The 24,750-nt window shown below is 41.6% G+C and overlaps 1 protein-coding gene across 2 annotated transcripts in view; it reads right to left on the bottom strand.

Annotated features, from left to right (window-relative positions):
* Positions 1-12,652: 12,652 nt before the first annotated feature.
* The window catches only part of LOC115623455 (venom metalloproteinase 3), a 63,646-nt gene continuing 51,548 nt past the window's right edge, over positions 12,653-24,750 (bottom strand). The window contains exons 13-15 of one of the 2 annotated variants that reach the window (XM_030517815.1): positions 20,892-20,971; positions 19,925-20,685; positions 12,653-12,837 (exon numbers count right to left, since the gene is read on the bottom strand). In XM_030517815.1, the coding sequence (XP_030373675.1) occupies positions 12,809-12,837; positions 19,925-20,685; positions 20,892-20,971 (870 nt within the window). In that variant the 3' untranslated portion in view covers positions 12,653-12,808. The remainder of the gene's footprint in view (positions 12,838-19,924; positions 20,686-20,891; positions 20,972-24,750) is intronic. The other variant, XM_030517823.1, reaches the window with a different exon arrangement.

Genomic DNA, 24,750 nt, shown 5'->3' with positions numbered 1-24,750 from the left:
GTCTTTTAACGATATACGCATTTCTTTGCACTGATGAACTTAAGCTCTTGACATATTATTACTTTTCATTTTACGTGTTTCACATGGAAAATTTAACTTAGCATTACATTGCTGTAAAAATCTTCTACCTAGAACACGGGACGCCCTATCCCATCGACTCATTACTAGCCACCAAATCAAGTTTAACGCTTTTATTGAATATTTGAACATAATAAGATACTTTTTCATAAGCTTTAAATCACTTTTTTTAAAACCAAAATAGCATCTTCCTTCAATATTATCAATAGTGACTTTAGGCGGTACACTCAATTTCTTAACTAAGTTGATGGGACTCCCAAAGTCAGGCATTCTATAAACATGAAATCATTAGTTTTTGTTAAAATAGTTGCTTTTAAATAGCTTACATATTCATTTTCTTCGGTGCTCTTGGACTTCTTTTTATATTTTGGGAAATCCTTGCAAAATGCCCAAAGCTTGCGTAAGCAAAATAAGCTCCATCAGGGCGTTTGGACTTGCGGCAATCGTTTGCAGTATGACCACGACTGTTGCAGTTGTAACACGTGATTGTCTTCTTTTTACCATGGGTCTGCTGCACAGCTGTTGATCGTGGAGGCGAACTAGGAGGGTGCAGCTCTACATTTCTCAACATTACGGAATAATTCGGCTGCAATTGTGCTTGTATTTAGTTCTAGTTGGAAAATTCCTTCCTAGATCTCCGCTCGACAAAACGGAACATATTATCGGTGACTGCCAGGCTTTTCGATCCTCTGGGCCTTCTTTGCCCGCTGATCACCAAAGCAAAAATGTTGCTGCAAGATTTGTGGTTACAGAAACTAGGTTGGGACGAATCCATCCCTGAGCATCTTCATACAGTTTGGGACTCATTTAAGCAGAATTTGTTGAACCTCAGAGGTATTCAAGTCCCTAGATTCGTCCATACAGATACGCAGTCACCCATTCAAATACATGCGTTCGCCGATGCCTCAATGCGAGCTTATGGCGCTTGTATTTATGTTCGTGTTTCGACTGCGAATGGTTGGAAAGTGTCACTTTTGACCTTTTTTTGGGAATCGAATTGAAGTTTGGTCTGATTGCGTACGTTCACATTCGGTATTACTTCAATAACGTACTGAATGAACTCTTCCTTTTCTAGATTTCGACCGCCTACCAAAATCAGCTTTTCGTTGAAATAGTTGCCGAAACGCTCGTTGTACTGCCAAATGCGTTGGGACAGTTTTTCGCGGGCAACCACCTTGCTTTCCTTTGTCCCGTGCACTGGTGTGCAACAATCTAAAAGGCTAAGCAAAGATCCAATCCATTAAAGACATGCTAATGAGGTTAATCGACTCAACAACATACGCTGTATTGGAGCTTTGCTTTGCCTTTTAGCTTGTTGCACACCAGTGCACGTATAGTGTTGTCGTTTACGTTATAGGTATCGCGCACGCACTTAAATTGTGCTATCCAAGCATTAAATTGATCATCGCCGTTGTACGGTGGCAAAAAATCCTTTAAGGTGTCGGGCGAAGCAACATTATTAACTTTCGTTTGATTTTGAACGCCAACCATCTTCACCAATGCGCTATGGTTTTTTTTTTCTTTTTTTTTTCAGAAACTCGAAGTAGTAAGATATTTACCAAATTTAGTTTGTACGCATATTTTTGTACCTCAAGACGACATACCAAGTTTGGTTCAGTTTGGGCCACTATTTCATATAGCTTGTTCCATCAATTGAAACGTTTCGGTAAAAGTTTTACCAATTTTAAAACAAAATTTAATGTTGGCGCTTTGTTCGAAGCTCATTTTCGCACCGACGATACGTTCCTAACGACGTAGTTACATACGGCTTAACATATAATATATAGTTAGGTAAATCATCAAATAGTCTTTACATAAGGGTACTTACTACTACAATATAAAATATTCGGCAAACCTCCGCATAAGCGGTCGTCCAGCTTACAACCATCTGCATATATTTGTATTGAATTGTCAGGACTTGGATGGCCGGAATTCCATTCATCCCTGGAGGGAATGATGGTGGTATGAAAATAAAGTAAATAAAAGTAAATAGCACCAGCTCTGTTTTGCTGGGCTTACACTTAGGCCGCTTGACGTCGCCCAAGTAGACAGTATGCTCAGTACATCGGTCATGCGCTCGCACAGAGTTTGAGGGAATTTTCCCGAGAAGGAGATGGTTACGTCATCCGCATAGGCCACCGCGTTGCATCCCCCTATCCCATCCAAGGATCGTAGGAGTGTATTGACTTGACACCACCCTGAGGCGTTCCGCTGCATACATACATACCTACATAAGTGTTTACGTACAATTTCAGCAGCACACATTTGGCATACACATAAGCACTAACTGGATGTAACTATCAAATTTGATTTCGAAATTTCGAAATGTACAAACATACTTGACCTCCCTAGGGCTTAGGGGAACCTGGATATCAAGATTGGTTATGCTCTACCTTCTGACGGACATGGCTATATCGACTCGGCTTGTCACTCGGAAAAATATATATATTTTGTAGGGTCTGCCATGCCTCCTTCTGGCTGTTATATACATTCGCACAAAACTAGTATGCCCTTTCACCCTTTGGGTTGTAAGGTTCTTACTCTGCCGCGGGTATGCTCGCCGGCCAGAGTTCGTTAAATTTAATAAATATTAGGCACCCCAAAGTGCTGAGGCGTCCGCTGAATAAAAGAGGGAGGTATGCCGAAATCGAGGGAGCCTTCCCTCGTCCGCCATCTGCCGCAAGCCATGCGCCTCCGCCTGTGAGAACAACGCCCAGGCGAGGGGCTTTGTGGGGCCGCCGCACTTCTCCAGCATGACCATCGGCTGCTCACTAGCCGTGCCATCAGGCTTTCTGCCCCACGCCACAAACACCGGCCAGGGGACTCGCGGCTGTGCCACTTGCGGTCTCCTATGCCGCGCCTGCAGCTCCTGTAGGCATCTGGCGTACGCCAGGCGCGCCTCCACGCTCCGGAGGGCCCCTCTCAGCCGCTGCCGCCTTTCGCCCCGCTCTCGCTCCTTCTCCTGCCGCTCGTGTTGCCGCTGCTCCTGTCGCCGCAGCCTCTCGCTTCGCTGCTGCTCCTCCAGCCGCTCCTGTTGCGCCCGTTGACGCCGCTCTTGCGCTCGACGCCCCCCGCGGTGCCCACGGCAGCGACGTCGGTTGCCTGCCGGCGTCGGTAAACTTACTCGGGCGGGCGCCCGGATCTGGCAGTTCCGGAGGTCCCGATCGAACTCGATCTGCCTCTGTGTCTGGCGCCACTCCTCCAGGTCCACATAGCCCCTATCCGCATCCATGTTTCTCACTTTTTACTTTATTTCTTCTGAAAATCCTCTTGCGACGCGCCGGTTTCCCGCCACGTGTAATGTTGTGCCAGCTGTTCTGGTAGCGCTGCCACATCTTACTTTCGCGGTCCGCCAGTGCTACCCACGCCTGGCGATCTATCGTCGGTGTTACCACTCGCATACTTATGCGATAGTGGCCGGTGTTGCCACTTATCGAATCCCCTCGATAACACATTATCGACGGCCACCTTCCGCTCTGGCAACTCGTCATCACCGCCCACATGTTTATGTTGTGATTGGCTTCCGGTCCTGGGCTATTTTTCCGCGTTGTGTCCAACCTCCTTCTTGTTGTGTTCGTCCAGCTGCCCGCCCGGCACTTGCCCATCCGCTGCGCCCCTGGCATATTTGGCGCTGTTTGTGTATCTCGGCTGGTGTGGTAATTTACGTCGCTTCATCAGGCCTGAAACGTAACAACAAACTTCGTCTAATTATGTTCGTAGGCTTACATGGGCATCTTCTTCGGCCAGAACGGCAGCTTTGCTGTTCCCGCTTGGGTGGACGCCGGTTGGATTGCTGTTGCTGCTGTCGGTGTGGCCGCTAGGGCCCTGGTTGCTGTTGCTGCTGTCGTGGCTGTCGTGCGGCTGCTGCGACCGTGGCTGCTGTCGTCGTGCTCGTTGATATGGCCGATTTTGTTGCCCGGACTGCCGCTGTGGCTGCTTTTGTTGACGCTGAGGAGTGGCCTGCTGTGGCCGCTGTGCAGTTGTCGGTGGCATGGTGGCCATACTAACGTGGCTTCCGTCGTTGCTGCCTTCGTCGGCCTCGCTGTCCTCTGCATTCACCGCTTTCAAGTCCCATACGTGTGCCGTTCTACCTCTGCCACCCGCTATTGGTCGCACACGCACTATGACTGGGGATATGAATTCCCGCACCGTGAATGGTCCATCGAAGCGAGGCGCCAGCTTGGCCGCAAACTGTTCGGCCGCGTTGGACAGGTGGTGTTGCCGCACGAGCACTTCGTCGCCCAGTTTGGGTCGCCACTCGCGTCTTCGCAGGTTGTACTGGCGTGCCTGATCCTCGCTGGCCATCGCTTGGTTCCTTTTTGCGACTCGGGCAACGAACTGTAGCAGCGTCGCGTGTGTTTCTGGGCTACCTGGTGTTGCCTCGGGGCCGTCCGGGTCTTCGCCGTACAGTGTGCGTGGCCGCCTTGGTTCTCTCCCAAATAGGACGAAAGCAGGTGAGTAGCCTGTCGCGTCTGACCCTGCTGTATTAATGGCCAATTGTGCTTCCGGCAGCTGCTCGTCCCACTTGTTGTGTTGCCCGTTTGCCAGCTGCGCGATCAGCGTTTTGACGGTTCTATTGGTCCGCTCAGTGGGATTCTCCTGCGGCGTATATGGTGCCGTCAGCTGTTGTTGTATGCCTGCTTCGGCGAGGAACTGCTTCAACGCGCGGCTCGTAAACTGGGCTCCGTTGTCCGTAATGATCTTTTTTGGTGTACCAAAACGCACCAGAATCCGTTCCCGTAAGGCCAGCTTCACTGCCGCTGCCGTCGCTTTGCGGATGGGGACCAATTCTGCCCATTTGCTGAACTTATCCACCAGGACCAGTAGATACACGTTGCCTCGTTTGGACTGCGGCAGCGGCCCCACAAAATCGGCACATACGACGTCCCACGCTGCCTCCGCTGGTTTAAAATGCATCTTTCCTGCCGTCAGTTGCTGTTGGGCTTTATAGCGTTGGCACACCAAGCACTGGTGCACATACTTCGCTACGTCGCGATACAGAGCAGGCCAGTGGTATCGGTCTGCAACGCGCGCACAGGTTCGACGTACTCCCATATGGCCCGCCGTTGCGTCGTCATGGCACTCTCTCAACACCTCCTGTCGCAAGGGCGTGGCGACGCATAGCCTCCACGGTGACACCTCGTCTTCTCCCAGCACGTGGGCGATGCGTCTGTATAGCCTGTCGTTCTGCATGGCGTAATCTGGGTACTTGCTGGGACTCTCCAACACCGCTGCCGTCAGCCGCTGTAACCATTTACAAGTTGGCGCTGTCTCTGGCTCCACGTGTGCACGGCCGGCCACCTCGCGCGGCTGTCGTGACAGCGCGTCGGCCACCATGTTCAAGGATCCTTTCCGGTACTGGACATCGAAGGTGTACTGCTGTAGCTCCAAAGCCCAGCGTGCGATGCGGCCGGTGGGGCTCTCGATCGAGTTGAGCCAACGCAACGCCAAGTGATCGGTCACGACAGTGAAATGGTAGCCTTCCAGGTAGTTCCGCAGCTTTCGGATTCCCCAAACAATTGCGAGGCACTCCTTCTCCGTGGCGCTGTAGTTGACCTCCGCTTTCTGCAGCTTCCTACTGGCGTAGGAAATCACGTGTTCGTGGCCGTCTATGTCTTGCGTCAGAACCGCGCCCAGCCCACACTCGCTGGCGTCCGTCTGTAGGCAGAAGCGTCGAGAGAAATCGGGGCACGCCAACACCGGAGCTTCCATCAGCTGCTTCTGGATACACTCGAATGCCTTCTGCTGCTGCATTCCCCAACTCCACTTGTGGCCGTTCTTCAACAGTCCGGTGAGGGGCCCAACCGTTGTGGCGAAATTTGGTATGAAGCGTCGACACCACGAGGCCATTCCAATGTACTGCCGCAATTGTTTTAGGTTTGATGGCGGCTTCAGCTCGTGGATGGCTGCTACCTTCTCCGGATCCGTTTGGATGCCCGCCTCCGTCACTAGATTCCCCAGGTACCTAATGGATTTACGAAAGAATTCGCACTTATCTCGATTTATTCGCAGATTGGCCGCTCGCAGTCGCCGGAACACCTCGCGCAAGTTGCTCAAGTGTTCCTCGAACGTCCTGCCGACCACTACTATGTCGTCGAGGTATGCAAACGCGTGCGGTGCCATGTCCGGGCCCATGACGCTGTCCAACGCCCTCTAGAATGTCGCGGGCGCAGAGTGCAGGCCAAACGGCATCACACGCCACTGGAACAGCCCGCGTCCTGGCACCGTGAACGCTGTATATCGCTGGCTTTCGCGCTCCATCGGAATCTGCCAGTACCCATTCCGCAAATCGATGCTGCTTATGTATTTGGCCTGTCGCAGCTGCTTCAAAATGTGCTGGATCCGCGGAATTGGGTACGCATCTGGTTCTGAGCGTTCGTTCAGCTGTCAATAGTCGGTGCACATCCTCCAGGCGCCTGTCTTCTTGCGCACCAACACGATGGGTGCGCTGTAGGCACTGTCGGAGCGCTCGATGCAGCCCTTTGCCAGCAATTCGTCGACTTCTTGATTGATCACTGCTTGAATGATCACTGCTTTGCGATTTCGCCTCCGCCGCCTGCGTGGCCGTTGACCGCCCACAGTCACCGCCCCGTTGGCCATTAGGACGTAATCTAATCCCAATGTGAGCTCATCTATGCATCCGGGGAGTGTGAGCAGCGGCAGTACTACGCGACTGTCGCCCACCGTGATCGTTGGCTTCGTTTCTTCACGGACCGTCTTCTGTGTCCCGTTAGCCATGGACACAGTCACGCTCACGGACCGTACATTTTCTCCGTCTGGCGCCCGCAGGCGTTGCGCCAGCCTCGGACTAGCGAAGCTGCGTATCGCTCCGGTGTCCACGACCGCCTCTACTAGTACACCATCACAGTCTACTGATAGCGTTGCCGCTAACCTGCGTGTCGTTGTTAATTGGAATTTGCCTGCGTGGGCTCGCCGGCTGTTGATGTGGGACGAGCCCCCCTGGCGTTTCCCGTCGCGCGTCGGCAGCATTCGTTCGCACGCACCCCCATCTTACCACAGTCCCAACAGTAAAGCTGTTGAGTGTTTGGGCACGCGTCCATAATGTGTCCTCCCATCCCGCAACGTCTGCAGATGGGTGGGCGACGATGCGTGTCCGCTGGGCCAACCGCCACCGGCTGTGGGATCGGCGTAGGGTGTGTGGCGTTCGTCTCATCATTGCCGACCGCCTGTGACCGTGCTAAGACTGCTTGGTACACGCCATGTGCCGCCTGTACGTACCCATCGAGTGAGCTCACTTCTTCGCCTGCCAGGCGGAAGTTGGCGCGTATTTCTGGTAGCCCGTTGGCGTGGACAAGTCTCAGCTACTCCTCTGCAGTCATCTCCGCGCCGCGCATCAGTCGTCGCATCGCTCGGACATACTCGATAGAGCCCTCTGATGCACCCTGGACCCGGCTGTATGCTTCCCGCCGGCGCTCTTCTATGTGGGGGCCTGCTGGATACTCCTTTAGTAGGTCTTGGCGGAACTCGATCCACCGTTGTGCCAAATTGCGCCTTGACCACTCCCACTCCTTCGCCTCGCCAACCAGGACTTCCGGTAATACGGTCACCAACTCGTCTAATCGCACGTTGCTCATCTCTGCCTTATCTTCCAGATCCCGGAGGAACGTTCTACCTGTGTCTGCAACGCGGCTCGTCTGTCTCGTTCGGCTGATGTTGGCGCATGTTGCTCTGCCACCGCCAGCGCACTCGCGAGCGGTGGCGCTGGAGTCGGTGCCGTTGGGTCATCTTCGTCAGGTGCATCACCAGCAGGAGCAGCAGACGCGGTGGAAGCGCAGATCTGGCTCGACAGTTTCTGGAAACCATCCTCCATAGTCTGGGCCAACCGGTGGGTGTACTGTGCCAACGCAACTGTCATCGAATCGGCAATTGCTTGTGCCAGGTCCACCGTTGAGAGCACTGGAGCCACTGTTGGCGTCGCTGAGGCTGCCGTGGGCTTGGCTGCGGCAGCTTCAGGCGATGCCGCGACCGCTACCGAAATGGTCGGCACTGTCGCTGGAGTTAGCGATGTCGTCCACGCTGGGGTCGGCGATGCAGCTCTCACCGGGACCACGGCTGGTGTCGTGTTTGCCTCTGTCGCGACGAGCAGCCCCTCCGGTACGTCCTCTTGTTTCGAGACTCCCAGCCGTCCGCCGGCACCGGGCTCAACTGGCCTGCCGCCGCGGTACGCGACGACATGTTTTCGTGATATGCCGCTAGTTCTTCCAGGCGGGGTCGGTACTCTTCTTTGGCCGACTTCACGAACGTGGACAGCCGCGACCGCAACGCCTCCACGTTGCCGGTCTCCTCGATTTCGAACTCGCGCAGCACCGCGCTGAGCTCTTCCTTCCGCAGCACACGTATCCAGCTCGTTCGTAGCATCGTAGGTCCACGCTCTCTTCTCTACATGGTCGGATCTAACCTCAAACTTCTTTGGGGTCCCTGCTCGGGCGCCACTTGTAAGGTTCTTACTCTGCCGCGGTTATGCTCGCCGGCCAGAGTTCGTTAAATTTAATAAATATTAGGCACCCCAAAGTGCTGAGGCGTCCGCTGAATAAAAGAGGGCGGTATGCCGAAATCTGCTCCACGTGTTTTTTTATTTAAACTAAAAATTGTACAACCCGCGCTTCAGTGCGCGTTGGGCAAAAACAAAAAAAAGACTAACTCTACTCACTATTCAAAGAACTTAAAAAACTACTTTTCCTTCATGGCTTACAACTACTTACAAATACTTATTACTACTTCAACTACTCTCGGCATCGTGACGACGCACGGCTGCCCGCTACGTAACGCGTCGTTACAGGGTTCAGGGTATAAAAATTGAATGCAGAAAATGCTGGGGTGCCAGAGACTATCGTTTCGGATAATGGATCCAAGTTTAATCTGAAGTATTTCAGAAATTCATGATGGGAAATAAAATTTTCCATTCACTTTAAGCGGTAGGCAAACTCGGAACGCTAATTGGTTCAGTTATATCATATTTAATATTCGTCAGAATCAAAAAAAACTGGGATGAGAATTTGAGCAGTATCTGCTGCGCTTTACGTTTTACTGTCCACTCTGGCTGATGACTTCTGGTTCAACGTACAAGTTGCTCAATGCGTTGCGCCTTATTCGCTTGATATTGTGCTCAGTAAGGCTCTAGATATAATGAAGAAGAAGCAGCAAAGGAACGAAAGGATCTATAATTTGCGTTTGCAGTGAAACACAAGCTTGAATATAGCAGGTGGCAATTTTTAACGACATTGGTAGCGAATATCGTAATGTCTATTCCATTCCTTATTCATGCAGTGCTTGACTGTTTGAAATTACACACTGCTTGTTTTTGAATTAATTTTAAATTAAAGGCAACTGCCTATGATTAATTATTTCCTTTTTTTTGGACGTTAGTTGTTACTTACTTTTTCTTATAATGAAGAAAAAGTTAGCTTACTTCAGCAGTACGGCTTTTGGGCACCTATTAGGTTATTTTCCTTATTGCCTAGTGGCAATATTTGCTAGTTGTCAGTGGTCCATTCTTAAGCCCTGACCTATCAAAAAAAAAAATGTCAAAAAAGCGGTAAAGCGATTTGCGTAAAGGAACGTTTTCTTGCTTAGCCTTGGCATCCTGGTTTTTCTTTTCATCTCGAGATCGCATAGAAGCAGGTTGTGTCTAATCCACTCTGGCTGTACCCGCAGGGTAAAAAGGGTATATTAGGCTTGTGCAAAGTATATAACAGGCAGAAGAAAGCATTTTGAACACCATAAAGTACGTACAAGTATATATATTCTTAATCAGCATGACGAGACGAATCGATTTACACATGTCCGTCCGTCTGGATGAACGCAAAGATCTGAAAAACTAGAAAACCTGGAATAACCAAACTTGGTATCCAGATTCTTCTAGGTCCGAGAAAGGATCAGTGTATTTTATTATTTGCCTCCTTCCCCCGCTACAGAATTTCGCCAATACTGTCCACATTTTTAGGCCTACGTATTTTATTTACAATTTCCTTACCTTATAAGCGAAACAATGTCACTCCAGCACTACGCCCACAAACTGCAGCATCAAGTTCGCTCTTTTTCTCCATTTTGCTTCTGTTAAGAACGCATATAACTCAGTGCCAGATGTTAGGCTGAGTATAGGATATAGGTACTGATGGGATTGCTCGACTGTAGAGTTCTCTCTTGTTTGGTACTGCGTAAGGATTTTCAGCACGTAAATTTCATATATGTTATTCTCGCATTTAAAATGCAAGCATTGATTGTCAATTCGATTTTGCGTAAAAAGATGAGCAATTAAGGTATAAAATTTTACTTATCACGTTAAAGATCTCTAACATCAGTTTCGTGGGTCAAGTCTAATACGACGGTCGCCTAGTTATTGTGGAGTGCATCTGATTTTTTTTTACCTAAATTAGCATGACAAGAGAAATTGATCGATTCTGATGTAAATGTATGCTGTTGAAATTAATTAAAAAAATTTTTTTTTTTCTCTGGGAGATACAGGGTATATAAAAGGTGAGCTCGCTCGACTTTAGCATTCCTTTCTTGTTTTCAATTAATTTGTGAAATATTTTTCTTTTTAATTTATTTCTTTTTTGTGGGAGTGGGTACTGGGTAGTTCACGAGCTTGCTCGACTGTAGCGTTCTCTCTTATTATATATTCATAATTTATTGCTGGCATGACTATTTATTTGGGCAACTAAATGAAGAACACATGGGTGCAGTTCCACTCCAGTACTACACCACAAACTATAGGTTCAAGCTCGCTCTTTTTAAACCCTGTACCCGTAGGGTAAATAGGGTATTTCACTGTCGGGCTTGCTCGACTGTAGCGTTCTCTCTTGTTTTATTTGCTTCTGCTATACAACTCAGGGCTGGAAGTTTGTTTGGGTACAGGGTATTTCACTGTCGGTTTTGCTCTATTATAGCGTTGGCTCTTCTTTTCCACATATGACACTTGAAAATGACATAAATATGTCTTCGGAGCAATGTCGCTAAGTCCACCTCAAAAGTGCCTAGCTAGTGCTTTTATGAGGAAGTACAAGATTTCGCAGGTCCTGCCGTCCAAATAAATCCATCATCCAAGATGAGGAGTTTGAGGAGCCAAAAAAAATTTTCGTAAAAATGTCCACTAGAAAAGAGTTTCCTGAACTTGTATATATTTTTGGTTAGCAAAAAATTGCACACACTCTTTTATATGAAGAATTCTGTTCGCGGGGATATCGCAAGTAACATTTGCGGGGATGTTATGTGGACACCTTAGAAGCCATGCGTCTGATGGGTCTTAAAACTCTAATACCTTAGCCGCTGCACTTTCATTAGCCGATCGAGCGCAGGTCCGGTCAATGATCAAGGGGTCATGTCAAGCTCCTGCTCGTTTGGTTGAAGCGTGTATCATGTACGCCGAGCAGGATGGCACCAGATCCTTTTGAGGGGCGATCCTGGTAGATTGTTGTGGTCTACTTTTTGCGATGTTACTAGAGGCAACCGGATACTTACTGGCGGATTCTCAAAGGATAAGTCATTAAAAAAGTAAAAATGTAAAATACCCGGTAGAGATGATCATAAAAATTTTCGGACAAATTTTTATTTTGATTGGATTATGAAAGTTATTTACCAATTTTAAAATAAATGGGAGAATACAAATATTTTCTCTGAAGTAGAGGAATAGCTTTTTGTTAATTTGAAGGATTTTAAAGGACATTTAAGTTATAAAATGCTTTTAATTTTACTGAGCTGACATTTTTACTTACATATTCAAGTTTTGTGGAACAGTCAATTATTTAAAAAGAAATAATGACAGAATTCACAAAAGCACCGATGTCATACATTCAAATGGTATACTAATATATACATAGTATACATATGTATGTGCGTTTTGGCTTCTGTAGGCTAAGTAACACATTCCTCCAGAAGAAGATGATGTATAAGTTGTACAACTTCCTAACACACTCTTCATACTATTACATACCGTAATGTTTCAGAACGTTTTCTTTTATATTTTTTTATAGTAAAGTCTAAAAATAATTTCCAAATTTGAAATGTGACCAAATTTTTACTTAGTAATCCATATGTGAACAAATTGGGGCGTAATATTTTATGAAATATAATTTGTATTGTTTAGAATAATTAATCATTTTTGTATGCTCTAAATATACAGTTCGCCTATTGAAAATTTATGTTTACTTCAAATATACATTATTTAGTACCTTATCAGACTATACATTTAATCTACTATTGCTTAAAAATGAGCTTTAAAATAACAATATAGTATAACGTTACTATTATTTTAAGCATGAATAAACGGAAGTTGAAGTTTTATTATAAGCAGAGTGCGGCAGTGCTATGAAGATGCTCTTTGCTTTTTCCAATAATGTGTTAACAATGATTTTAGGTTTGGTAAATACAATATTTATACAAAAATAATTATCACATTAATTTTTGTAATTTTTTAATTTTATGTGCTTGGTGATCTTTCCATGAAACCTTAATTCCTTGTATGTCGGCACGAGGTTAAGATAATACAAGAATTTAACTGGTCAGAAGTTCCGGTTGTTATTTGTTTTGCAATTGATAAATGTCATACTGTTGGTTGGTATTTGGATTTGTGTACAATTTTATTTAATCATAACCTTAAAAATCTCAAGCATATTTATAACAATAATTTATATCTACATTTTTTGAATTGTTGAAATTATAATGGCATAGCTAACACCAAATTATCAAATGTTCCTGCGGCAGCTCTGTATTAGAACCGAAACAGCTTCCAGTTAACCACTGCGCAAACGTAAAAAATAAGACGATACATATTAGAGTTTTATATAAAAAATATAAAGAATTCAAAATGTATAAAAAATAAAAAGTATGTATTGTTTATATTTGTGTTGTGGGATCTGAAGGAATTTCATGTCCGCATTTATTTTTTACTCGTTATATGATGCATGTTTGTAAAAATACCTTCGCCCAATAATTCTACATATCTATATTCATATGTATGTAAATTATTTTATGGACATACATACATATGTATGTATGTGTATGCATGCATAAGATTAAAATTCGAGATCCCAATTGTGGCCAAATGTCGCTGTATTAAGTATTCTTCTGTTTAGGTTAGGCGATTTTTACTGCATGCCTTCTGCAAAAGTTTAGATATGTATGTATGTGCATACTCTTATGAATTAAATGTTTTGTGATCGTGTATATGTTATGCACTTGTGTTCGTATGAAAAACAAGCACACTTTGCTCCTGTTTCCAAAAAATGCCAGAATTTAGAAGTATTATTTAATTCGCCTAATTCTTTTGTTTTGCACAATCGGAAGCGCGTTTGTATGTAGAAACATATGTATGTATATGTTTTTGTATATGTGCGTTCTTTTTACCAATTGGTTTATGTATTAACATTTTTATGAAGGCTTAAAATACAAAAAAAAAAAAAAAAAAAAAAAAAAAAAAAAACGAGTTAGAAATTTTGATCGTATTTGAGGATAGAACCTTTTATACCAAGCAGGCGTGAGGGGGTGAGAAATTTATTTTACAATCTATTGCTATGTGTATGCAAAGTGGTGTGTAGCAGTGAATGACCATGTTTCCATTTGTACCAAAGCATCATTTGGTATGGCAATGTATTGAAGTGGGTATTTTATTCACAACATTATGCCTTGCAGCTTCCCAAAAATTAACACTAGATAGGTCGATTTTTCCTAATGCTGCGGCGGTCCACCATCTTGGCATCAGCTTCGTTTCTTGTTTTATACATATGTATATAAATTTTTCCTGTGTGAGTTGCCCATGAGCAAAGAGTGAGCAAATAGCCATGAGACTATTTTTAAATGAACTGCTCATAGAATATCAAGTTCATCAAGTATATTATTTTTATACCCTGTACCCAAAGGGTGAAAGGGTATACTAGTTTTGTGCGAATGTATGAAACAGGCAGAAGGAGGCGTGGCAGACCCCACAAAGTATATATATTCTTGATCAGGATGAGAATACGAGTCGATATAGCCATGTCCGTCTGTCCGTCCGTCCGTCCGTCTGTATGAACGCAAGGATCTCACAAAGTATAAGAGCTAGAATAACCAAACTTGGTATACACATTCTCCTGAGCCCGAGAAAGGACGAGTGTTCATTTTTCCCGATGCGACCCCCACTCCCCCCCTATTCAAGATTTTCTATAACTCCCGTAATTCTTGGAATTTTAAAATTTTGTAGACACATCCAGTTAGTAATTATATATCCGTATACCAAGTTGCATTATGATAGGTTGATCAGAAAGAAAGCTATAGCCATATAACCATGCCCAATGCACACGTACATACATATGTACAAGTACAAGTACACAAACACGCATAGACACGATTCTGATGTAAATGTAAATGTATGTATGCATGTATGGAATATTTTTTATTTAATTTAGTTAATTAATTAAATTAAATTAATTAATTAAATTTAATTTATTTATTTTTTTGTGGGGTGGTACAGGGTATTTAAGAGTTGAGCCTGCTCGACTTTAGCATTCCTTTCTTGTTTTTGTACTCTGTAGATGAAATGTACAAGAGTATATTAGGTCTGCGGGAGATGAAAAATGTAGCAGGCAGAAGGAGGCGTGGAAGATCCCACAAAGTATATATATTCTTAATCAGCATCACAAGACGAGTCGATCTAGCTCTGTCTGTCTGTCTATCTGTCCGTCCAACACCTGGATCTCAGAGTTTATAAGAGCTAGAGACCTCTAAAAGATGCCTTATGTGTGTACGTTATACGATTTTTTTTTTTTTTAAATTTGTTTGATTTCATATTAGTTTTGTGCGTGCAAGTTTTATATAACATCTGCACAAGCTCTGGCCGCAGCTGTTGCTGTTGTTGCTCCTTTGACTTTATATTGTACTGCACACATGCACTTGCAAAAGCACGCATATATACGATTCTGTTGTAAATGAATGCTGCTGAAACTGTACATTAAAATATGTCTCCACCCATGTATGTGTGTATTCAATATTTATACCCTGTACCCAAAGGGTGAAAGGGTATACTAGTTTTGTGCGAATGTACATATGTAACAGACAGAAGGAGGCGTGGCAAACCCCCAAGAGTATATATATTATTGATCAGGATGACAAGCCGAGTCGATATAGCCATGTCCGTCTGTCTGTCCGTCCGTCTGTTTGTCCGTCTGTATGTACGCAAGGATCTCAGAAAGTATAAGAGATAGAACAACCAAACTTGGTATCCAGATTCTCCTGAGTCCGAGAAGGGACGAGTTTGTGTTTCTTTATAGGCCCCCACTCCCACGCAATCCGTGCTTTCCGTAACTCCGTTGGTTCAACTTTGTGCTACATACATACACGCGGAGACCCGATTCTGATGTAAATGTATGCTGTTGGAACTGTACATGAACGCTTTTGTATATATGTAATTGTATAATTTGTATTTAATTTAATTAAATAATTTAAATAATATAATTTTATAAAATTAATTAAAAAAATTTGTTTCCCTTTTTTTGAGGGAGGTAAAGGGTATTTAAGAGTTGAACTCGCACGACTTTTGCATTCCTTTCTTGTTTTTATTTAATTAAAAAAATAAATTACAAAAATTTTAAAAATAATTTAAAAAATCCAAATCTATACCCATAAAATTCAACCGAAATGGATGAATTAAATGAAAGTTAAAAATAAATCTTCTGTTTGACGTGAGCAATTAAGTAGAGTTTTAAATTTTGATGCTTGAGGGATTTGAGACTAAGGAGTACATGGTGGCGGCGTATTTGGATATAGGGCAGGCCTTCGACAGAGTCTGGCGCAATGGCCTTCGGGCCAAAATCAAACCATTCCTGCCCTCAACTTTACTGAATAGTACGGAGCTACCGGACAGGACATTCACGGTAGTGCTGGATAGTGAAGAGTCTAGTGTCTGGGTTATTAGATCAGGAGTTCCGAACGGTAGTGTTTTGGGCCCCCCCTTTATACCCTTTTTATACGTGATATGCCCACTGGCTCTATGATTCCCATCGAAGATCCGAATGACCTTCTCGTCAGAAACAACTGCCTTTATAAAGTCACATATATTTTGCAGCAGTATTTGAAGAGCTTCGAAATGTGGGTAAAGCGCTGGAACATTAGCATCAACGCAACAAAGAATTAGTCGAAAACACATATCTTGTGTCATAAAAACACTATGTGATAGTCACTCAGGAAAAAGGGGAGTAAGCGACAAAAAAAGATACAGTAGAGCTATCGTGCTGAAATTTTTGACATAGGCTTTGATTTATAGTAAGATGACAATATGTCAAAATCGTCAAGATCGGAGAACTATATCATATAGCTCCCATATAACTGACCGATTCAGAATAAACTCTTAGTACATTCATTTGTTTTGTGTTTTATCCGAATTGAACTAAATTTGGTTAGTATCCATTTAAGGAGATTTTACGTCAGCTGACCAAATTTGATCCAGATTGCACCTATATATCATATAGCTTCCATGTAACCAACCGAATACGAACGAACCCTACATCCTGGTAATAAAAAAATAAAGCCATATGATATTAAACTGTAGTATGTAGTATAATATGATATATTATATATCATTCTAACAGGCCAAAAACTTCTTGAGCGGGAAGCTAGCATTTTTGAAAAGTATTTCCATCATTTGATGTTCTGCTCTCACCACTTTAAGCCTTGTCGAATATCGATCCCATTTTTAAAAGAAATTCTGTTTGAATTTTTATTTTTTTATTTTCATAACAAGCTTTTCCTTTGAGGGACTTGTACATCAAGTTTGTAAGAAAATTTGAAAATAAATGCAAAATACGTGTACTATACTTGTATATGCATAAAGTAGTGACAACCATATTTTGAATCGATTATTTTGAACTTCTCTTTGCAAGCGTTTCTCAATATTTTTCATAACTTAAGGCTTCGCGTTGCCCCCTTTTGATCATTAGAATCAACTATACGAAAAATTGAAACTAATAAATATGTAAACTATAAACATGAAAAACCAAAATGCACCAAAGGAGCTTGAAATTAATAATATTAAATAAAAACATAAACCAATTTGACATTTTCTACATACATATATATCAATAACTAACACATAATATATCACTTAATACGCAGAGCACAAACAACGAAACATAAATACCTGCTGCATTCGGATCAAAATAGTATGACGCTGGGCAGCTGATTCCTTTTGTATTTTAATCTATTATTATAAAACTATTAATAATAATAAATATGAAAAAAACACGCTTTGTATTAGACGATATACCACAATATACAAAGGGTTATAAAGTAAAAATCATGGTTAATACTTGAATGAATAATATCCATATTATTATTATTTTTAAAAAATCTTTTATTTATTCTCTATTTAAGATCTGTCCTAAGGAGGACAATTATTAAGTTTTATGGTAACATTTGATTTGTTTAATCAGCATGCTAAAACGGCAAACAAAGAAAAGGACCTAAAAGTACAGAAAGTTAGTGACGTCCTCAATGAGGAAGTTTCACAATACTGTTGAATCGGCATTTAAAATGACGATTTGTAATGCGAAAGATGCTGAAGAGGTCACACCCTATTGACCTTGCCAATTGGTTTATTTAAGTTATAAACAATATGAAATGTAAACAAGAAAGAAATGCTAAAGTCGAGCAGGCTCAACTATTAAATGCACTGTAGCACCCCACCAAAAAAAAAAAAAAAAAAAAAACAAGATATAACGCTACAGTCGAGTAAGCCCGATAGTAAAATACCCTGTACCCCTGTACAAAAAAAGGATAAATTAAAAAAAATTATTTCAAACAAGTTGTGGATCAGAAAAAATGAACAAACTTGTCCTTTCTCGGCCTCAGGAGGATCAGGAATCTGTATACCAAGTTTGGTTATTCTAGCTCTTATACTTTCGGAGATCCTTGCGTTCATACAGACAGACAGACGGACAGACGGACATGGCTATATCGACTCGGCTTGTCATGCTGATCAAGAATATATATACTTTGTGGGGTCTACCAAGCCTCCTTCTGTGTGTTCCATGTGCACTCGCACAAAACTAATATACCCTTGTACCCTTTGGGTACAGGGTATAAAAAGCAAAAAGCAAATTTACTAAAAAGTTTAAGATTCCACGAATAACGGAAGTTATAGAAAATCGCGAATTGCGGGGAAGTGGGAAAAATGAACAAACTTGCGCTTTCTCGGGCGTAGGAGAATCTAGATACCAAGTTTGGTTATTCTTCTTCTTATACTTTCTGAGATCCTTGCGTTCATACAGAGAGACGGGCATGGCTATATCGACTCCGCTTGTCATCCTGATCAAGAATATATATACTTTGTGGGGTCTGCCACGCCTCCTTCTGTGTGTTGCATGTACACTCGCACAAAACTAATATACTCTTTTACCCTTTGGGTACAGGGTATACAAAGACTAAACTCCTACTTTAAGTTGTAATTGTATTTGCAATAAGTTTAATTATACCCTGTATAATTATAATTATTGCGAAGTTCGAATATCTAGATATCTCTAAAAACCTTCATTACATTACGAAGTGAATTTCGACAAATTTTGAACTTTTTTTATTTATATGGCATGTGGGAGCATTATTTGGTGTCTCTAGAACTTATAATATCCGAGATTATATACTTTGTGGGGTCTGCATCCTTGTCCCTGATACATTTTGCACTTTTCACAAACATAATACTATAGTTCAAGTATACTGTTTTACTTTTCAGGTACATAGTTACATAGTATAAAAAATATGTACATATATAGGTCTAGTAATATTATATGTACATACATATGTATATACATGCTGTTGCTCGATAGCTTTGTCAAGGTTTTTCTATACGCGTTTTGCGACGCATCCATGGACTCGCAATCCAAAGCTATGGGCTTTAATTTAGGGTAATATATGTAACACTCATACCCCACAAAGTACGTACTATATAAATTCTTGATCAGTATGCAAAGATAAGTCGATGGCCATCTATCCAGTCCTTTTGTATGAACGCAAGTATCTCGGGAACTAAAAGAAAGTAAGCCCTAAGACACATACACCCCTCGTATAGGTATGTATATATAAATCAATCAAGATAAAATATTGTAAAGGTATTTCCTACTTCCAAGAAGGTCAATGAATCAAAATTAAAAAAAAAAAAAATAATAATAATACAGCGAAATGGCCAATCATTTCGTGAAAATTAAAACCAGTGTATATATACTTGTACATCGAGCTTCAACTACCAGTTATGTATTATATGTTTATTTTTTTTTAGATATATCGGTGTATGAACTAATATAATTCCCGTATGTTTTGCAACTTCATGCTAATATTTAATGTGGGTTTAGGTATGGGTATAAGTTTGTAAGTATATATGCAAAGCGTTGCACGCACTATTACTACTTTTAGATAACGTTCTATGTGTTGGGCTTACCGAACATCAAAAACCAATCTGGTGTACACAGAGGTCTATTCTTATTTTAAATGTATACATATGTATGTATTTATGTATTTAGATGTGTTTACAGGATATTTTATGCGTTTTTACGGTGCGCAGTTTCGCTTTTTATTTTAGCAAGATTATTTCACATAACTCTCGAGCGGCGCAGAAGTTTTTGTGTTTTGATTTTTTGTTTTTTGGGCATTGTCGTAACAGTGTTGCTAAAATTTAATGACTGTGACATTTGTTGTGGTTCTGTAATCAATGCTTTTTCGTTAGCTGGCGTTGTATGTTCATTTGTGGTATTATTGCCATTGCAATTCGTCGCAGATATGGATAGTGTTTGTTGCACTTTTTGTACCGCCTGCCGTCTTTTCTGAAGTGTTCTAATAAAGTGATTTGGCTGTTCAATGGGAAACTTACATTTTTCCAGATCAGTTGTTTCATTGCTATCAATACCGGTATTGGCTTCATTATCCAGATCGATTTTACCTTGCTGTTGTAGTAGGTTGAGTCCTTGTTTGCTGCTATTTTTATTCTGGTGACTAATTCCATAGTTCTTGTTCACTGTTGCGCTATAATTTGTATCAAACGTACGAGGTACCAATGGTTTATTTAAGTGTTTTACTTCATATTGCTTTAAAAAGTGTATATAGTATTCAATTTGCTTTCGAACATCCTCCTTATATATACTTGAATATATATTGGTAGGTTCTGTGGTTTTAGAAATTGTCTCAGGTATTTTTGTAGTTTGTCTGTAGTAGAACATACTTGTATTTTCTTGCTGAATTTTGTTGTCATGGCTACCCCTGGTACTGTTTGTTTTAAATACAACGCCGTCATTGCTTAGCCGCGTGTTGATGTTGTGAGTGTTATGAGCCTGTCGTAACAGCTTCCGTAAAAACTCAAAAGCCTTGACGTCATCGTGAGCTGTTCTTGAATGTACTATTGTAGTTGTATTTCTAACGGAAGCACTATTAGCCGCTATTTCTGTAATGTTTCGTTCTAGCTTATTTTCGCTATCTTCACCATTATATTCCTCATTACTTTTAAGATCTTCAATGTCTTCCTCATTGTTGCTCATATTTTCATTGTCATCTTTATTAGATTCAGTTTCCTCGCTATTACTTTCAACATCATCCGTACTTTTCAATGCATCATCAACTTTGCGATTATTGCTTATCCTGTTGTGACGTGTGTGGGTTTATGTATAAAATATTGTGTTTGTTGGATATAATTGTTGTAGGTAGTATTTGTAGGTAGTAATTGCATTGATATAAAAGGGTTTAAAAATGTTTGGTTTAAGTGTGCATCTTTTGAGTAAATAAAACTTATTTTACGAAAAAGCTTATAATAGGCTTACATACAACAAATATGCTGTTCTACTTACTTGTAGGATAAATGATAGTTTTGCCCGTAGTCTGGTATAATGTTCGAAGGAAGCGGCGCACAGCGACCATCCAAGCAATGCTTTATGATAAAAATAGAAAACAGAAGAAAGCATATACTTAATTATAATGAGAACTTAATTATCTATATATATAAAACAGTTTGTCCTGACTGACTGACTGACTGACTGATTGGTGATCAACGCACAGCCCAAACGGTAAAGGCTAGGAAGCTGAAATTTGGACTCAAGTATTCTTTCATAGTCTAGGTGCCCATTAAGATTTTGGAAAGCTCGAGCTCCAAAGGGCGGAAAACAGGCTCCAACGTTTGTATGAAAAATCTACAGTTTTCATCTGATTAACTTTAAACTTAGTTTGTATACTTGATATTTTTTTTGGGGCCTAAAATATGGGAGTTTTCCTGTAAAAAAAATGTTGGGGCACAAAAGCAAACCGCGTCAACAGCCCACAGCCCAAACGGTAAAAGCTAGGATGCTGAAATTTGGGCTCAAGTATCCTATCATGGTGTAGATGCGCACTAAGAAGGGGGGAAAACGAGCTCCAAAGTTTGTTTGAAAAATCGACAGTTTTCATCTGATTAACTTCAAACTTAGTTTGTATACTCCAAGGGATTTTGGAAAATTCGAGCTCCAAAGGGGGGAAAACGAGCTCCAAAGTTTGTTTGAAAAATCCGAATTTTTCAACCGATCGACTTAAAACTTAGTTTCTAAAATCAATTAAAGGATACAAACAAAACTGCATACTCGGATTTTCGTTTGTGTTGGAGCTTGAATTATTGAATTATTATTATTATTAATATTTATTCACTATTTCAAATGAAAAGTTTGTGTTATAAATTTAGTCCGATCGATTTAAAATTTGGATAATGTAATCTACGTAACTAAATCTACAACTTTGCATTTAAGGATTTTCAAAATATGCATTTTACAAAAGCAGGCAGAACAAACAATACAAAATATCAAACAGTTGGGGACAACTAAGTATACATACACACACATACAAACAGCTGTTCGTGTAGTTGCGTGCAAACGATTGAAATAGCCATTGCAACATGTGAGACACTAATGTGTGAATGTCCATACATATATGCACATCTATGTATGTACATATGTATCTACATATGTATGTATGTACATTCGTCTTGCACTGACAGAGCAAGAAATGTTAATTAATTGAAAATTATATAATATAACATTTTTAAAAGTAATTTTTTCTTTGTTTAGTGCATTTGGCATTAGTGTTTTCATTAATAACTTTATGCAGCAACAACAAATATCAAATAGTTGGGGACATCACATACACACACTCACACACAAGTACGGTTGAAAAAGTAAAGAGAAACATATGTACATATGTACATATGTATGTATGCCTGTGTATGAATATAGCATGTATGTACATTCGTATTAATGTATACATTGGGCAATCGAACACAGTTGTTTGATTGTAAAAAAAAATAATGCTCTAAAAACAACAACAACTGCAAGTCATTAGCTCGCTCTTCTTCTTTCGTTTTGACCATTTAATGTTAATTGCAAAGGCAAAACGCCAAAATGTTACAGTTACCGTCGCTAGGCAACGACTGCGTAAGCGTAAGTAAAGCAGAAACCGAATAACGGAGCTACGCATATTTTGCTTCGCATTGCGGGCAGATGTATGTATGTATATGATTTGTTCTTATTGATGTCAATAAATAATTAGATTTTGTTATTTAAATATTCTGCTTATTGCATTCAAACTTCGATATTTTGATGGTATCGGTGCCAGTGCTTTTTGATCGTGGCTTATCGCTGCACGGCATTGACACGAGTGCCGTGTTTCATATTCCGAGTTTGTGCGTGGCCGTATTGACTCAATATGGCACGAAAAGACTCAAATGTGAATTTAAATTTGGACTCAAGTATCGTTTCATAGTATCCATCATAGTGTAGGAGCACACTAAGAAAGGCTTTTGGAAAATTCTAGCTCCAACGGGGGGAAAACGAGCTTTAAAAAATATTAGTTATAGTGGTCATGTTCGTTTAACGAAATAGTTTGTCAAGAACAAAAATGTAACGGACTACTGAACAATTTTTTGTCAAGAACAGAAAATGTTCATTTAAATACCTTAAATGCCTTCCTACTGGTAACCTTTAAGGTGAAAACATATGGGTAGGTTATGCACACACAAAATAAATACAATTGGAAACATATTGAGCCGGGTTAAGACGGGCAATACCTGCTAGTACTAAATATGTGTCCATAATTCTTAGTCCACATAGTATACTACAGCATAATTTATGGTAATTAAACTTAAAAACATTTCAGGACATTCCTGTTACATAATGTTCATTATACCCTGTACCCAAAGGGTGAAAGGGTATACTAGTTTTGTGCGAATGTATGTAACAGGCAGGAAGAGGCGTGGCAGACCCCACAAAGTATATATATTTTTGATCAGGATGACAAGACGAGTCGATATAGCCATGTTCGTCTGTCCGTCTGTCTGTATGAGCGCAAGGATCTCAGTAAGTACAAGAGCTAGGATAACCAAAATTGGTATCAAGGTTCCTATAAGCTCTAGGCAGATCGAGTTTGTTTATTTTTTCTGATACACCCCCCCACTCCCCCGCAATTCGTATTTTTTCTTATAACTTCCGTAATTCTCGGAATTTTGAAATCAGTTTTGGTAGGTACATCCAGTTAGTACTAATGTGTCCGTGTGCCGTGTGCTGCGGGCAGCGCTGCCGACAGAGCTGCAGGCAGCGCATGGGCAGCGATTCTATTTATGGGTATAACTTTCTTTAGAATTGACCTATCATGATGGCACACGGACACATAAGCACTAACTGAATGAAACTACCAAAATTGATTTCAAAATTCCAAGAATTCCAGAAGTTATAAAAAAACACGAATTGCGGGGGAGTGGGGTTGTATTAGAATATAAAAACAAGTAAAAAAGCTAAAGTCGGGTGTCCCGACTTTGAAATACTCTGTACATATGTTTACAATAATTATAGAAAATAAAACAAGTAAAAAAGCTAAAGTCGGGTGTCCCGACTTTGAAATACTCTGTACATATGTTTACAATAATTATAGAAAATAAAAAAATTAAGAAAATAAAAAAAAAAAATTGCTCGATTTTACCTCTCTCGGTATTCGAACTCACGTAAAGGGTGTATAATTGCACATTTACATAGCAATTGCGTCTGTGTGTGTGTATGTATGCCTATGCGCATCTATTCGTGTCTGTGTAAGCATTTTCGCAGTCAACCAAACAGCAACATCAACAACAGCCGCGGGCAGCGCTTGAGCAGCGCTGCAGCAGCGCTGCATCAGCAAATATATTTATGGCTATAACTTCTTGTTAAATCGGTCTATCATAATGAAATTTGGCATACGGACACATAATAACTAACTGGGGGTATTTCCAAAATTTTAGTTCGAAATTCCAAGAATTACGGGAGTTACGATTTGCGGGGTAGAGGGGGGAGGGAGGGGAATTCCAAAATATACATTTTCTGCGTATTCACACAAGGCATCTAGGACTAAAATTTGGTGTGCCTAGGTCTTATAGTCTCCGAAATATAGGCGATTATACGAATGGAAAATCGGGAAAACCCCCATAGGGGGGAAGTGGGGGGGAAAATCAAAAAAATAAAACAAACTCGTATAGAATACACACATAACGCATCTTTGTGCAAAATTTTGTGTCTCTATCTCTTATAGTCTCTGAGATCCAGGTGTTCATACGGACGGACAGACGGACAGACAGACAGACAGGGCTAGATCGACTCGTCTTGTCACGCTGATCAATAATATATATACTTTGTGGGGTCTGCCACGCCTCCTTCTGCCTGT

Source organism: Scaptodrosophila lebanonensis, unplaced genomic scaffold (assembly GCF_003285725.1).
Source record: "Scaptodrosophila lebanonensis strain 11010-0011.00,11010-0021.00 unplaced genomic scaffold, SlebRS2 tig00000001-arrow-pilon, whole genome shotgun sequence".
Lineage (NCBI taxonomy): Eukaryota > Metazoa > Arthropoda > Insecta > Diptera > Drosophilidae > Scaptodrosophila > Scaptodrosophila lebanonensis.
The sequence above is the reverse complement of the archived record's forward strand: the minus strand, read 5'-3'. Positions and strand labels throughout refer to the sequence as shown.